This window comes from Phocoena sinus, chromosome 15 (assembly GCF_008692025.1).
Source record: "Phocoena sinus isolate mPhoSin1 chromosome 15, mPhoSin1.pri, whole genome shotgun sequence".
NCBI classification, from domain to species: Eukaryota; Metazoa; Chordata; class Mammalia; order Artiodactyla; family Phocoenidae; genus Phocoena; species Phocoena sinus.
In genome coordinates this window covers 49,951,714-49,967,575 of record NC_045777.1, presented here as the reverse complement: position 1 = coordinate 49,967,575, position 15,862 = coordinate 49,951,714, and the positions used below count along the sequence as shown (strand labels likewise).

General features: G+C 59.2%; 1 protein-coding gene across 4 annotated transcripts in view; it reads right to left on the bottom strand.

The window, feature by feature from the left end:
* Window positions 1-3,949: 3,949 nt before the first annotated feature.
* The window catches only part of RAB11FIP3 (RAB11 family interacting protein 3), a 79,139-nt gene continuing 67,226 nt past the window's right edge, over window positions 3,950-15,862 (bottom strand). For all 4 annotated transcript variants that reach the window (XM_032605560.1, XM_032605562.1, XM_032605561.1 and 1 more), the window contains 8 exons: window positions 12,690-12,783; window positions 11,873-11,976; window positions 8,882-9,022; window positions 6,663-6,744; window positions 5,978-6,115; window positions 5,729-5,884; window positions 5,480-5,620; window positions 3,950-5,406 (listed from right to left, as the gene is read on the bottom strand). In XM_032605560.1, the coding sequence (XP_032461451.1) occupies window positions 5,293-5,406; window positions 5,480-5,620; window positions 5,729-5,884; window positions 5,978-6,115; window positions 6,663-6,744; window positions 8,882-9,022; window positions 11,873-11,976; window positions 12,690-12,783 (970 nt within the window). In that variant the 3' untranslated portion in view covers window positions 3,950-5,292. The remainder of the gene's footprint in view (window positions 5,407-5,479; window positions 5,621-5,728; window positions 5,885-5,977; window positions 6,116-6,662; window positions 6,745-8,881; window positions 9,023-11,872; window positions 11,977-12,689; window positions 12,784-15,862) is intronic.

The following is a 15,862-nucleotide window of genomic DNA, read 5'->3' as shown; positions in this document are numbered from 1 at the left end:
TTGTCTGAGCCCCCGTTTCTCCTCGGCCACCGGGGAAACCAGCACCCCCGCGCCGCTGGGAGGACGGAGGGAGGCGCAGTCCGGCGCCTGGCAGGAAGGAAGCCGGTGTGGTGAGCGGGGGGCCTCTGAGCAGAATCCGCCCCCATTCGCAAAGAGCCTCCTCAGGGGCGGCCGCTCCCTGTCCTTTGGGCAGCCGGAGGTCCCTCTGTCGCCTAGAGGCTGTGAAGGCAGCAGGACCTGCTGAAAGCGCTTTGGTGTCAGCGGTTTACCAGGCACAACCGAAGCACGGAGAAGCCACAGTGGGGAGTGGGGATGCTGAGGGCGGAGCTCCAGGGACCCTGGTATTCAGGGGCGCGTGGGGATCCTGAGAAGGCACGGCCCATGCAGGAGACACGGAAGCAAGGCCCCGAAGCTAAGACAGATTTAAGGAGAGTGGTTGTGGTCCAGTTCTTCCTCCAGATGGAGAGGAGTTTTGCAAGGGGAGGTTAGGTAATGTTTGCTCCAGCGTCCAGTCAGTAGGACCTTCAGGGACGGCGCTCAATGCTCCTGGAAAACCATCTTATTCTCCAGGTGCTGCAGCCAGGACACCCACGTCCCAATCATAGGTGCTTGGGCTCAGACAGCCGAGACAGAGCTGCTTCCTGAGTGCCTCTGGGGACTCAGCCCACTTGCAGCTTCCTCACCTGCACGAAGGTGACAATGACAGGCCTCTGACCAAGGCCTGGTGGCTGCAGAATCACTAGAGGATGGAGTTAAGGGCCGACTCCTAGTGGTGGCTCAGTGACCACAAGTCCCTTTCCTTCCCAGCCCGCTTCCGTCTGCACTGCCTGGGGTGATTGGGCCAGAACCGGTGTCCACAGCCCTATAACCTCCCAACAAGAAAAACAGCCAAAGTTGAGGCTGGTGACCTGATAGCTGAGGTTCCTGCCAGTTCACTGCAGGGTTTTGCAGAGCCAGTCCCTACGTGGGGGTGGGGAGAGAGCAGGAGCATCCCAGCTCTCCCCAGTAAGGGGCCAAGGCCTGCTGTCACAGGGAGAAAGCCCAGTCACCAGAAGAGGACCTCAGGAGGATTCTTCAAGACTGTCCCAGGAGAGAACTGGAAGGAACGGGTTTCATGTGCAGGGGCAGCAGGAGGACGAGAGCAGCGAGACCAGGGACGCATCTGTACGGTCAACCTGTGATCATCTTAGATGTTGTCAGTCACATAGGTGTAAATTTTAAGTAACTATAAAGCAGAAGATAAGTGACCTTCAGGAGATAGCCACCCAGAGGGGAGAGGGGGTGGGGGGCGGCATTAGTTCAAGTGTCCCTGTGCAGGTCTCACTCGCGCTTTTCACAGCTTTGGGACACAGCAGTGAACCAGTGCTCTCAAGGAGTGGAGATTCTGTGGGGATGAGGGCACAGGGACCCTCCGTGGTGTGACAGGCACGTGGGACCTGAGGCCAGCAGGCGGCTGAGGACAGGACACACCTGTGCTCTGGCAGGTTTTACCTAACGACCCGTAATCACCTGCTTTGTGAGATGCCCTCACAGGGCCTCCATCTCCTGGTCTCTGAACCACCAGCAGGTGGAGTGACAGGCGCTGGTGCCACAGGGCTGGGGGCAAAGGCGGGCACCCCTTCCTTTAGTGTGGACAGGCTGGAGCAGGCTGAGCCAAGGACCCGGGCAGTACACGTGGGGCACGAGGAACCAGGGGCTGGGGCCAGCTGTGCAGCCACCTGCCAGCAGTCTGCTTCCAGGGGAGGGGCAGAGTCTTGCTCTGTGCTCTTTGGCCAAGACCTGAAAGGGTGAAGCCGGGGCTCTAGCAACGTGAGGGAGGAGCTGACTTGAGACAGAATCTGCTTTGGGGCTGGGGGTGGGGGCTCCCCACACGGGAGAGATGCACTTTTGACAGTGGCCTCATGTGTACTCCGCGGTCCCCTCTAGCACCCTCTGGGCACACTCCACCTGGGCCACCTGACTGGGCTCTCCGGGAAGCTCTTCCTGTGCAGCAGAGAGGCACTGCCATTTCCATTTACAATGGGTTTTTGTCATGTGTTCTCCCACCCCACCTTGTCCCAAGGGGGCTCTGTCTCTAGTAGGGCTGGGATCCCTGCAGGACCAGGGCAAGGATCTCAGCCTTGGCTGGTGGGACCAGCTGGACTGCAGACAGGCCCCCACGTTTGAGAGTGGAAATGGAACGGGTTGGCAGGCCTCAGTGGGGTACGGGGAGGAGCTCTTTCCTGGTTTTGGCTTAACCTGATGGAAAGGCCCCTCCCCACACCCAGCTTCTCCTAGGTAGAGACGGGCCCTTCAAGCTCCCGACAGACAGACCCGGGACATCAGCCGGTGTCAAAGCAGAGGCACTGGCCTCCTCCCAGGTCAGCAGAGATGTCCCCAGTGCAGCAAGGCTAGGGACAAGGCCCTCCCAGGCCCCCACTGACCTCCTGAACCTGCTGGAGCACCCCGGTACCCCCAGTGCTGAGCCGGCCCCCTTGTGCAACTCCACCAGGAGTCTGGGGCTGAAGCCCGCACCCCAGGCCCCACCACAATGCTGCCCTGGCCACGTGGCCCACTGGTTGCACCTGGCAAGCACTGGGCCCTGGGGGTGGCCAGGTACAAGTCCCAGCCCCACTAATGAACTTTTTTTTTTTTTTTTTGCAGTACACGGGCCTCTCACTGTTGTGGCCTCTCCTGTTGTGGAGCACAGGCTCCGGATGCGCAGCCTCAGCGGCCATGGCTCACGGAACCAGCCGCTCCGCAGCATGTGGGATCTTCCCGGACCGGGGCACGAACCCGTGTCCCCTGCATCGGCAGGCGGACTCTCAACCACTGCGCCACCAGGGAAGCCCCCCACTAATGAACTTGATGATGTATGTATTGACTCTGAGGAGCGACCCCCTCTGAGCCCCAGGAGCATGGTTGGGGGCCTGCATCCTCTCCAGGCCCTCCCCTGAATCCTGGCTGGGATGCCGGCTCCAGGCAGGAACTCCTGCGACACATCCACACCCTCCAATTGCCCCTTCGGTGCTACTCACACAGCACCCAGGACTCCTGGTGACCCTCAAAGTGTCTTAATGCCACACCCCCAGCTGAGGACAAGGCCTTGGGGGCCCTGCTTGCTGCAGGCCAGGCCAACCTGTCATCACCCGGGGGCTGAGTGGGCAGCAGACCTGGGCTCAAACCCTTCTCTGCCCCACTGGGTGGTCGGGTGGGGACTCAGTTTCTCCATCTATGTCTGGTACACAGGTAGCTCCGTGCTAGGAGGTGGGAGATGCCTAGGCCAGGGAATCAAGTTTGGGGGACTTTTAGCTAACAGCCCCCCTTCAAGTCAGATTTGGTCACTCACCCTTAGAAGCTCCTTGGTGGCATCCCCATGACTGCAGTGGCACCTGAGTTCTCCTTCCCTGGCTTCCCTGCCAAGCCTTTCCTGCCCAATCCCATGGTGCCTTTGCCTTTCCTGTGTCTTCCTTTGGGTACTGTGTCTGCCCCTACCCACTTCGGCCTGGCTGGCCGTCAGCACCATGTCAGCAGCCAGGCTGCACTTGGGGGCTGTGTCCTACCATGAACACATGGCCCTGGGGCCCCACCACGTCACCCCACCCCAGGAGCATCCCCAGTTGGACTCCCCTGTGGGCCCAGCCGGGAGGGGGAATCCTGCTGCCTCTGAGAGGAGTTGGCTGGACCAGAAGGCCTCCTGCTGTCCAAGCCCAGATGACGCCATGGGGAGCTCCTGGTCCGCCCCTCAGCCCCCTCACATGCAGCACCAACTTTCATCGCTGCTGGGGCCCCCGGCCTCGTGCTCCTACATCATCCAGGCCACTGTTGCTCGGCCTGGAAATTCTTCTCGAGGGGGTGAAAACAGGGTCAGCGTGCCAGCCAGTGCCCGGCGTCTGCGTGAAGGTCTCAGAGCAGCTTGTGTTCACAGAAACAGACCCAGTCTGTGTGGCGGGGCACAGCTGGGCGGGGAGCAGAGTTCCAGTGTTTATTATCGTACATATATATATTTCATGTGTATACACAGATAGTTTTCTCTCTTAGAAGTATTAAAAAATTGATCAACCTTCAATCTATAAAAAATACCTACTCTACACGATAGAAAAATCTCTCCTCCAAGTTTACATTGATTTACACCCAAAGCTTTCCCCAAAATATACAATACGAGGCAACGTCTTAAATCTTAGTGTAGAAGGTGGGCCACGTGGAGGGTGGAGGGACACAGAGCCACACACACGCTTGCTCACGCACGCACGCACACACACACCCTCACGTATGCGCTCGCACACAACAGTGGCCCACCTGTGTGCAGGGTCTTGGCCCACCTGGGAGCACCCAGAGGCTCCTGGCTGGTGCTCAGGCTCGGGGGGCAGGCCCAGCAGCCCCTGTGGGTGATGCTGCTGCTCCTGGCAGTGCAAGTGCCGGGCAGGGGCTTCCTTGAAGGAGCCCCCAAGCCACCAGGAAGGCCTTGAACTGTGTACTTGTGAGAGCCTGCCCGCCCCAGCCTCCTGCAAAGTGCACCTTGTGGAGACAGGACGACTCCTAAAGACCTCAAACTCCCAGAGGAAACTGGTTCCAGACGTTTGGTTTCCTCGGGCCAGCGGAGATCCGCACAGGGAGGAGAGGACACACCCCTGTGAGCCACAGCCCTGCCTGAACCCCCAGGGTCAGAGGGGAACAGCAACACCCACCCGATACAGACAGCACATTCCATGCCATGACTCTCAAGTCACAGGAGCGTCAGCGCCCAGAGTTACTGCAGCGAGAGGCTGGCCGTGAGCACAGGCCCGTGGCCTAGAGGCCCCTGGGCCTGAAGCTGGACCAAGGGGCCCCTTCTGGTTGGATGCCAGCCTGAGCAGCTCCAGGAAAGCTGGAGGGGGGTGGCCCTGCAGCTCCTGGCCAGACCCTGACACACACTGGCCTCTCCTGCTTGCCCTCCCCCTGCCCCACCATGTCTGGCGCCAGGGTCCTGGGGCTTCTATGCCATCCAGGAGTGGCTGAGACTTGGATGGCACCAGGTTAGGGTGCCTGGCGGGCACAGGGAGCAGCACCCCCAGCGGGGACCCATTTCATTCCTTTTTTCCCTGACAAGGCAGGAAGCGTGGGAGAGGTTACAGAGGGGTTCACCCCAGCCTGAGAGACTGTCCCTCATTCTCTGCAGAAAGGAGGGCATAGCGAGAGGCCAGAGCCACCGCAGGCTCCGGTCCCAGCATCCCTCCTCCCCCGCCCTGCCCTGCCCAGCTGTGTGCTCCACGGTGGGTGAGGGACCTCGGTCTCAGCTGCGTGTGTGCTGTGCTGGAGCCCCGCTGAGTGGCACTACTTGACCTCCAGGATGGACGGGTTGGTCTCCATGATGGCCACGATGATCCTGTCGATGTAGTCCTGCAGGCGGAAGTTGATCTCCTCCTGCTTCTGGATGGCATCCATGAGCTGTGGGAGGAGCTAGGGGTCGGTCCAGGTGCCCAGACTGCGGACACCCGCAGGGGACGGGGCGGGGCGTTACCTCATCGCGGGAGACGGAGCTGATCTCTGCGGCGAGAGACTCAGAGAAGGCCGTGGAGAAGAGGTTCTTGGCGCCCTGGATGCTCAGGTTGATGATCTGCCCGTTGAGCTCATCATTCTGCTCCTTCAGGCTGCGGTTGTCCTGGGGGACACGGGGCGTCACTTCTGGGCCGAGGCAGGACCACCAACTCGGGCACCAGCCCCCACGCGCCCCCATGTCGGCCCCCGGAAGCATGAGCCCAGCCCGCACCTGCTTCAGCCTCCGGACCTCCTGCTCCAGCTCACTCTCCCGCGTGCGGCTGTTGTACTCCTGCAGGCCTGCGCTGCTGCTGCGGCCCCTCCTCTGCTCGGCCTCCAGCTTGAAGAGCTGCAGATGCTCCAGCTGCTTGCGCAGGTCCTCGATCAGCTGCAGCAGCGGGAGTTGGCTCAGCTTGGCTTCAGGACCTCTGGGGTGGTCTAAACGCCAATGGGGGGGGGGACCCCGGGGCTCTGTGCTCACCTCCTGGGTCACCTCCTTGTCCCTCTGGAACTGGTGCCTCTCGTGGCTCAGCCTGTCCCCCAGCTTCCTCCTGTTTTCCTGTTCCTCACTGAGCCGTAGAGACAGCTCCTCAATCTCATCTAGCAGCTTCTGCTTCTCCTGCAAGAACGAAACAGTTGCCGGAGACATGCCCGTCTGCCGCCCATCCATGCAGCTCTCCTCAGCTGTCTGTGCCCGACACGTGGCAGGTGGGCCTGCGAGGCGCCCGGGACTGTTTCCGGGAGGAGGCCAGAGCCCAAGTGCTCTCAGATGTCCTCAGGGTGCAGAGTTGCCCAGGGATCCCTGGGTGGGGAGGGGACCACGGGGCACAAGGGGTCAAGCTGAAGTCAGCCCCTCAAGGACATCATCCTAGATTCAAACCAGGTGTTAATCTATGCGTGACTCTTCAGGCCCAAGGATGCCGGGAAGCCAGGCAGGGTCGCGCATCTTCCAGGAAAGGGACGGCCAGGCCCAGTGTGTCCTGGCTCCCTCACCCCCGGGGCCACCAGCCTGCTCTCAAGCAGCACAGCTTCCTGGCCTGCAGCCACACCCCCACAGGCCCATCGGCCAACAGTGCGGCTGCCCTGCTTTGGAGAACCTGTCTCAGGTCCTGATGGCCCAAAGTCACCTGGGGCGGAGGGCGGGGAGAGTCTGGCCGGCAGCTTACCTCCTCCAAGCGCTCGATGCTGGCCTTCAGGCAGGGCATGCAGGACCTCAGCTCACTGTTCTCCTCGTCCAGCTGCTGCAGCCTGGGTCACAAGAACAAGGCTGGGACCCGCAGAGCTGTCCCCCGGCCACCACACGCACCCAACACAAGGGCCCTGGGCCAAAGCTTCTTGTAAGCCAGGATGGTGTCTCCACACACCTCCGGTTTACAGAGAAGCTGCAGACACAGAGCGAGTTCCACGGACCCTGAGCCCCTTTCGGCTTCTCCAGGCATCTGCTCACCATCGTGGCGTTCATCACACCCATGCTGGAAATGCAAATGACCAACCCATGGACTCAACACAGCTTTCCCACCAGCGCTCCTTCCCGTCTGGTGTCCCCGCACCGCATTAGCCGTCATGGCTCCTCTGTCCCCTCTGGTCTGCAGCAATCTCTGGACTTCCCGGGCTCTTCATGACCTTGACAGTTCTGAGCAGGTCTGGTCATGTATTTGGTAAAATGTCCTTCAGACTGGGTTTGTCTGGTGTCTTCTCGTGACTGGACAGGTTGTGGGTTTGGGGAGAATCCCACAGAGAAGAGGTGCCCTTCGCATCATGGGTGACGTTGACCTGGATCGCCTGGTTGGGGTGTGTCTGCTAGGTGTCTCCTCTGTCAAGTTCTCCTTTTCCCGTTCCTTCTCTGTTGTCTGGAGGCCAGTCATGGGGTCCAGTCCACGCTTCAGGGACCCCCGAGCGGACGTGTCTGTGTGTTATTTGGTGTCCTCTGCAGGAGTCCACATTGGGTTACACTCTGGATGGCGGTTCCTACTGTGCCCCAGCTATGCCCACTGGGAGCCATGACACACCGTCGTCTGTGTGTGCTTCTGTTCAAGCACCTCTCTGCTTCCTGGCACCCCAGGCTCTGCCGGTTTTCCTCTGTCCCAGCCACAGACCCAGCCCTTCTCCAAGAATCCCCAGTTCCTTCCATGGCCCCGCTGTCCTCACCCCCGCAAGAACCCCAGGGAGCTGAGGGAGGCCACCAGGGTCCAGGCACATGAAGCTGCTAACTGAGGTGCAAAGAGCAGGCAGTGGTGACCCCGAGTCCCATCTTGCTCTGTGAGGGCCTCATGAGGCCCTGTCCACCTCGGGCCCCTGCAGCTGCTGTCCCACTCGGCCAGCAGGATGTCCCACTCAGCCAGCAGGATGCCCCCTGCCGTGCAGGCTCTGGTGCTGGCAGACACGGGAGGCAGGACGGCCCGCCCCTAGGCACCCACAGCCCGGTGGACAGGGCCCCACGGAGAGGCTGTGGCCTGCAGGTCCACTGGATGGCACTGTGCCGAGGCCCAGGAAGAAGGCTTTCCCGGGAGGTGATACCGCAGGCCAGCCCCCAGGGAGGCCTCCCGTCCAGGAAGACCCCAGCACAGCTCTGTGTGCAGTCCTTCCTGCCACCTCCCACTGTTGAAAATGTGTCAAAATGTATTTTCCAGCTTTAAGAGCTGGAGGTAAACACATGCTAAAGAGCCTAGAGTTGTTCACGAGGGTAAAATGGCTGCACGATGAAGGCTGAGAGTGGTGCCCATTCAGTTAAAAAGACTGTGAAATACCCGCCTCCCCATCACTACCCACCCAGGAGCAAGCTCTGCAGAGGGAGGATGAGCAGGAACCTCCAGGTGACTGTTAACTTGTGGACATCTAGGTTCTCTGCTGGTTTTGTTTGACAAACAACGTTTGAGATCCACGCGTCACCGTGAGTGGACGCCCCCAGCCTGAGTTCCTGGTCCACTCCTGTGCCTTTGTGGGGTGTCTGCACAGAGTATGCTCCTCTTTTCCTGACTTATCTAAGGCTTATGCCTTCAGGGGAGCATAGGGGTAATTTTCTCAAGTTGCCTTAAAAAAAGATTTTGACTTTGATTTTGAATGGTGCAGCATCCACTGGAGAAAGATTAGAGAAAGTGACATCCAGGTAGTGTCAGTCTTTGCCTTCAAATACTTTGTGGCCTTCAGTAGAGTTTTTTAGTTTTCTTCACAAAGGTTTTTCCACTGTTCGTAAAATCAAATTTGTTCCTAGGTATCGTGCACTCCTGGGGTGGCCAGCTGTTGTGGTGAGAGCCCAGCTGCATTTCTCATCAGCCCTATCCCCCACCTGACCTGCGGGTCCCCCGTCCCCCTCTCCCCCACCTGACCTGCGGGTCCCTCGTCCCCCTCTCCCCAACCTGGCCCGCGGGTCCCCCCTCTCCCCCACCTGGCCTGCAGGTTCTCGATCTCGATGCTCTTCTCTCGCTCCATCTTGCACAGGAGCTCCTTCTGCTTGCGTGTCTCCTCCAGGACCATCTCGCAGGCTCTCAGCTCCTGCTCCTTGAGCTGCTCCTCCAGGGCATTGGCTCTGCAAGGCAGAGGGGGAGGGGAGAAACCGTCCTGAGATGCTAAGCCCAGAGCTGGAGAGAGCGGCCCTGCCCAGAGAGGGGACAGGAAGGCACTGAGACGTCCCCCAATGGCCCACAGCTCTAGTCAAGGGCAGTTCTGAAGCAGGACATGTATCCCCCCAAACACCCTTCACCTCACAGAGGGTGACTGGCCTTCAGACCACGGCACAGTCCTGATGGCAAGGACAGTCCCCATCATTCCCAGGGGGCATTACCCCCATCCTGGCCTGCACCCACAGTTGCCTCCTGCTCACTGGGTGTGGGCAGGAGACCCTCCCGGGCACAAGCCCACCAGGTGCCTGGCCCCTGGCCCCAGGGCACCTTGCACTGATACTCCAGGCTGGAGACATGGTGTACAGACCCACCCCACCCAGGTCAGCCGTGGCAGACTCGAAGGCAGGTATAGCAAGAACATGGGGACAGAAGGAAGGTACACATGAGGACCCTGACCCTGGCCTCTTCCCAGACCACCACTCCCAAGTGCAGGAGACAGGAACGGACCAAACCACAGAGAAGGGCTCTGGGCCCTGCCTGTGGATGGCTGGAGCCCATGCCTCTAAGCTGCCCGTCCACACAGGGTTTCTCATCTGCTTTTTGGTGCTTCGCACCCAAGAGTGAACAGACAGCCAAAGACCACCAGACATCACAGGAAAGCTCTTAATACAAAGTGGCCAAAGCAAACAGAAAAAACGACCTGAAGGAGACACACATCATGTGGGAAATACCACAGAAGCCCTGTAACTATCACCCTCGGAGGCCTGAGACACCACGTCCACGAAACAGGAGCAGCTGTTGCAGAAGGAATGGGTAACAGAAGTAACTCTTAGCCATTAAAACTATGACACGACAAAATTTTAAATTCAATAGAATAACTGAAGGAGAAAACCAAAGATTATTACACAGAAAAAAAGAATAATGAGAAAGTTAGAGAATAAGGAAGTAAAGAAAATGAGAAGGAAGGTCCATAAGGTCTGATATCTGATTAACAGAAGTTCAGACAGACAAGAAAATGGAAGAAACTCTGAGAGACACGTTTTCCAGATTTAAAGGCTGGAAACCACGTGCCCTCAGCACAAGAAACAACAAGAGACCCTCACGGCATCGGGAGAGAATAGGACCCCAAAGAGCAGTGAGCCCAGCGGTGCCAGGGCCTTGGTCACAGACGGGACAGACGGCAGCGGAGCCGGCTTCCAGGGACCCAGCTCCCAGCGGGATCCCAGACTCAGCCACACTATCGATGGTGGGGGTGGAGGGGGGACACGACACAACCCCGTTTTCAGACACGTGAGGCCTTAGGAAGCCTGGCTCCTATGCTGCGAGTAGGGCATCTGCTCAGAAAGCGAGTAAGCAAAGAAGAAATGCGGGATCTGGAGAACAAGAAACCAGATGTGGAGAAAGCAGGTGGAACTCCTAGGATGAAAAGAAAGGAGAGCAGTGCGGCGGGTCAGTGCGGCTGGGAAACGCCAAGCAGCAGCGGCAGGAGTGTGTGGTTGAGGGGAACTTAGGCAAACACTGGCAGAAACGGCCCCAGGAAGTGGATATGACAGGCCCTGGGGCTGGGTGGCCGGGCAGGGCACAGAGTGTGGACTTTCCACCACAAACGTGGATAACTGATAAGTGCCCATTGGATGAGATGAACCTCCAGTCAGCTGGAGAAGGGAGTCTGGTGGCCCATCCAGATCTCCCTGGACAAGGACAGGGAGGGAGTAAGGAACGTCCTGCAGACGCAGCACTGGAGCCCCAGCCCTCGCATGAGCAGGGCCGACCCCACCCCTGGCTCTGCAGCAGCAAAGCAGGGCAGGAAAGCAGGTGGCCCCCCGAGCCAGGGTCTCGACCACACAGGAGAACGTGCTTCTGCTGCTCTGTTATAGCAGTGGGCGAGGCGCCCAGGACAGCATGGCACATCCCGGTTCCCAGCCTCCAAGAGCAGGAGGACAGGTCATGAAGGCCCATCTCGCCCAGGAGAAGCCACAACAGGAGGCCAGCGTCCCCCAGAGCCTCAGGGCCAGTGTCCAGCGCTGGTACAAGTGCTCGGAGGGTGAGGAGCCTGGGGCTGCAGAGGGTTCGGCAGGGCCAGGCTTTGCCCAGAACACATGCCGTGCTCCCAGCCTCTGGACCTCTTGAAAGGGGTCTGTGACCCCAAGCCTCTGGCTGCACACAGGCCAAGTCCCTTGTCCTCTGCAGGAGAAGTGCTGTAAACTGGGGTGAGGTACACAGCGTGACCAGCTTCCCAACACCGAAAACCACACCACGTGCTGTGAAAAGTCTGCAAAACAGGAGATGGGGAAGCACCTGCTCCCTCCTTACACCGACTTCCACACGGCTGTTATTTCTAACTCAGAGCTCGTGGCTTCCACGTGGGGCTCGGTCGCACTGCTATGCCCCATGAGGACCCCATGCTTCAAGGGTGGGTCAAGTACCCGAGCACAGGGAGCTCTGGAGGCACTGGCCCCAGCCCAGAGCCCCCACTTGCTGCCTTGGTTTCCTTGTCCAGGAGATGCGGAGATGAAGCAAGCCTGCGTGGGGTGGGGGGCGCACCTTTGGTCAGGACAGGTCTTGGAAGCGGGGCACACGCCAGACACCCCCAGACGGGAATCCCAGCCGGGCACTCTGCAGGCCGGGTGTCGGCCCCGGCTTCTCCTGAGAGGTCCCTCCCTCGCCCTTTCCTCTGGGGAGAGCCCTCAGCAGGAGCCTTGCTCACCCCACACCATCCAGCAGCTGAATGGAGGGTGGTGCTCAGAGAACCTGAGGGGAGGAGAACGACCAGGGGGCGGATCACATCCCACAGGCACTAAGAGGCCTGAACTCACCTGTGCACCAGCTGGAGGTTCTCCTGCCTCAGCCGGCTGTGCTGCTCCCCGTTGGCAGCCGTGTCCTTTTCCAGCTCCGACACTCGCTTCTCCAGGAAGACAACCTGGGGAACAAGATGGTGGCTTGAGACGCCCCGTGAACGAGGCAGCGCAGCCCTATGGGCACCAGTGAGGACGGGGGAGCACGTGGTGCCCTCAACTCTCAAAGGCAAAGGAGCTGAGGGACCGCAGGCAGGGCCACTGCTCGGCCAGACACAGCCCACAGAGGCGGCTCACGCTGGGGACTCGAGTGACAGAAAGGCCCGGGGTTTGGAGCCAGACACGCTCACCAGGCGGTGGGAGGCATGACGGCCAGACCGGAGAGCTGGGGAGGGCTCTGCAGAGCTGAGATGCTGGAGGTGCTGTAGAGGTCCAGGAGGTGGGGGGCAGGGTGAGGTGGGCGAGGGGGACAGAAGGAGGTGGGAGAGAAGGTGGGGGGGTTGTCTGTGGCCACCCTGCCCCCAGCAACCTCTCAGGAGTGGCCAATTCCACCGTCCTGGTTCTAGGATCACTGCAGGCTGCGGGCCCTCCCGCCTCCCCGGCCAGCACCTCTCCATGGACAACGTGACACCTCTCCTGTTCACCCCGCGGCTGCCAACCCGAGGAAACCCGCCAGAGATCATCAGGGCTGGTGGACGGCGCAGCCCTGCCGGCGCCATCACCACCTCCCACTGTGCCCTCTGCGCACCTCACTCAACACACCCACCAGGGCCTGTGCCTGAGGCCACTGAGTTGTCCACACGTGGCCCTCCGGCCCTGCCATCCATCCAGGGCCTACCTTGTCAGCAATGTCCTCTTCCATGCCCTCCACAGGGTCTGGGGGAGGGTCCTGCAGGGCCTCCATGGTCAGGGCCCCTGACTGATGCAGGTGCCTGGGGAGAATAAACGACAGCCCTGTCCAGAGAAGGTCCTTCAGCAGAGCAAGGAGAGCAAAGAAGGGGGACAACTTCGCGGCCAGGCCTGTACACGTGAACACCCCCAGGCTGGTCTGGAAAGCAGAACCCAGCAGCAGGCGGCCAGGTCTCCACCGAAGGGGACTCCGGGCAGGACACCGCTACTGAGGGCTGGGTGAACAGACCATAGTCTGTGGAGCCCAACGGGCCCGGCCTCCTTCCCTACCAGCTACTGGGCCAAGATACTTTGAACTTGGGCAATAAAACAGGACGTCACTCCTCTCAGTGATATGAAATAATCTCATCTTCCCCGAGCCGTGAAACATTAATTCAAGGTCGTGACCTGTGGGCACACCGTAACTTCCACGTCCTCTCCATCTCTGACTTCCAGGCACACTTCCTGGGGCAGCCATGGCAAGACACACTCGGGGCCTCTGGGGGCCGACCATGAAAAGGGCACAGGCCCTTGGCTCTGACACATGCGGAAGACGCCTCAGCACTGTGTGACCCTGAGGAATCTAGGCACCCTCCCTATGCTACAGAATGGGGATCTGCAGGCTGTCACATAACTAAGGACACAGCACAGAGCCAGTTCAATAAAACACTGTTAAAAAGTACACTCTCAGGACTTCCCTGGTGGTCCAGTGGTTAGGACTCTGTGCTTCCATTGCAGCAGGCCCGGGTTCGTTCCCAGGTTGAGGAAATAAGATCCCGCATGCCGTGCCACATGGCCAAAAAAAAAAAAAAAAAGTACAGTCTCTTTACCAAACATAAGAAGTTCTATTTCCTTTTCAGCACTGACTGAGCTTGCGCATTCCTTACATTTCTTTTCCAGAAACATTCTCAGGGGAACAAAAAGGAAGGGCATCTTTAACCCTGTAGACCACAATCCCCAACTGTGCCCTGGGGGGTACGTATCAGCGCATTTCTGTGGATTTCACTGAATTCCCCGAGGGCGCTGAATCCCAAGGGCCAGGGGAGGACAGGCCATCAAGTTGCCATCTAATCACTCCTCTTAACATCCATGACCTTGACCTAAACATGAGCTCCTGACCCCACTCCTGGGGCAGGAAGCTGCCCACCCCAGACCCAGAGACCACCCTGAGGAGGGTCCAAAGCCTGGGGGCTGACACCCGATCCTGATCTCAGACCAGGGGTTCAGGCATTTTCCAAGGGCTGAATCTGGGGTTGGGGTGTGTGGCCACAGCATGTAGCCACCTTAGGGTAAGGCCAAGGTTCCTCCCATGGTGGGTGGGGAGCTTGTTTATTTAAGCCCATCCTGGCTCAGGAGACCTACCAGGGGAAGTGGGGGGATGCCTGATCCACCCCAAAGGGAGTCAGGTCAAGCCTGGCCGGTGGACGGGACTGCATCCTAAATGTCACCCAACCCCAGACCTGCTGTCGCCCTGTGAGGTCCCCAGGCACACCGATCCCAGAGCCATCTGCACCCAGGCGAGCACACAGCCAGGTCAGAGGCCTGGGCTGAAACGATGCCACAAGAGTGAAATGACAGCAAGCATTTTAAGTTTCTTTGGAAGGCTGGTGGCAGTTCTAAGGGCAGAAGAGCAGCAGATTCAAAGTGCACGTGTGTGTGTGTGTGTGTGTGTGTGTGTGCGCGCGCACCGACTGCAGACGATGCCTGTTTGTAAACAACAAACACCTGCAGGCTGGCCTTTTTTTATACCAAAGGGTATCTGCAAAGGAAGATGAATTCTCAGAGCAGCAGCCACAGAGGCCAAAAGCCGAGGAGCTGGGCCCTGGCGGCTCCAGGTCCGTCCACGTGCCTGGTGTGGGAGCTGGGAGGGCAAGTCAGCTTCCTTAGTCTCACCAGCTGCAGGCTGTTTGGGTAAAAGGTGGAGCGAGAAGGGAATGCTGAAACTATGATCAAAGCATGGTCTGGAATTACTAGGACGCTCCCAAGACCCAGGTGATGGAGAGAGCAAGTGAGGAGGGTGGGCCTTTGGATTCACCTCTGCTTCCCCTGGACCCTCAGCCCTTAACATGATAGGAAAAGAAAAACAAGTGTTTTACATCCTCAGGGACAGAAGCAGGAGGGTAGACAGGGCCAGAGATGAGATGTCCAGGGCGCCGGACGCTGGAGGAGAGCCCAGGCGGCTGGCACCTGAGGGGCAGCAGGGAGGAGCTCAGATGGGGGAGGGGCGGCCCCCACCAGGCACCCAACTCAGGACTGCAGGCCTCCAAATGGGCTGCACCACAGCCTATGAACTACCTGAAGGTCGGCAGCCAGGCAGGACCCCACTCAGAGGGAGACCTCTAGCAAGAGAGACAGAGCTCAGGGAAGGGTGGGGGAGCCAGAGCAGAGAGGCCGCCTTCAGGGGCTCCGGGGGCAGGGGCTCTGGGGGCAGGGGCTCCGGGGGTAGGAGCTCCAGGACCAGGAGGTGGGGTGGAGGGCTCTGTGGATCGGATCGCGCTCCAGAGAGGCCCGCAGAGCTCAGGGCAGGCACTTCCAGACTGGAACCACCCAGCGTAATTAACGGTGGAAAGGACGCACAAGATTCGTCCTGAAATGTCTGAGCTTCAGGGACAGGGAGAACATCTTTTAAAAGCTTCCAGAAGGGAAAAGCAGTCACAAAGAAAAACCAGCAAGCGCTAGACTGTCCTGCAGCAGCACCAGGACTAGAGGATAATGAGCAACGCCTACAAAATGGCTAAACGGAAACCACTTCTGATCTAGAATTCCACCCCAAGCCAAACCACAGGAGTAAAATGTCCAACAAGGGCTCGAAAATTTATTTCCTGGGCACGTCTTTTCTCAAGAAGCTACCAGAAGACGTGCTGGATAGAAAATGGAGATTAAAAAAAGGAAGAAGGGGCTCAGGGGGCGAGATGATCCAACACCTGAAACAGACACCAGGACCCGGCATCAGGGAGACATGCGGGGCTGCAGCCGTGCAGCCCACACAGCATGGGCGGAGAGGGTTAGGGCTCTGGGGGAACCATTCAGGCAGCAGCAGGGCCAGGCAGTGGAGGCAGAAGACGACGCAAATAAAAACATAAAGGCAATCACTGCCTCCAGGAGAAGCAACAACTCATCTTA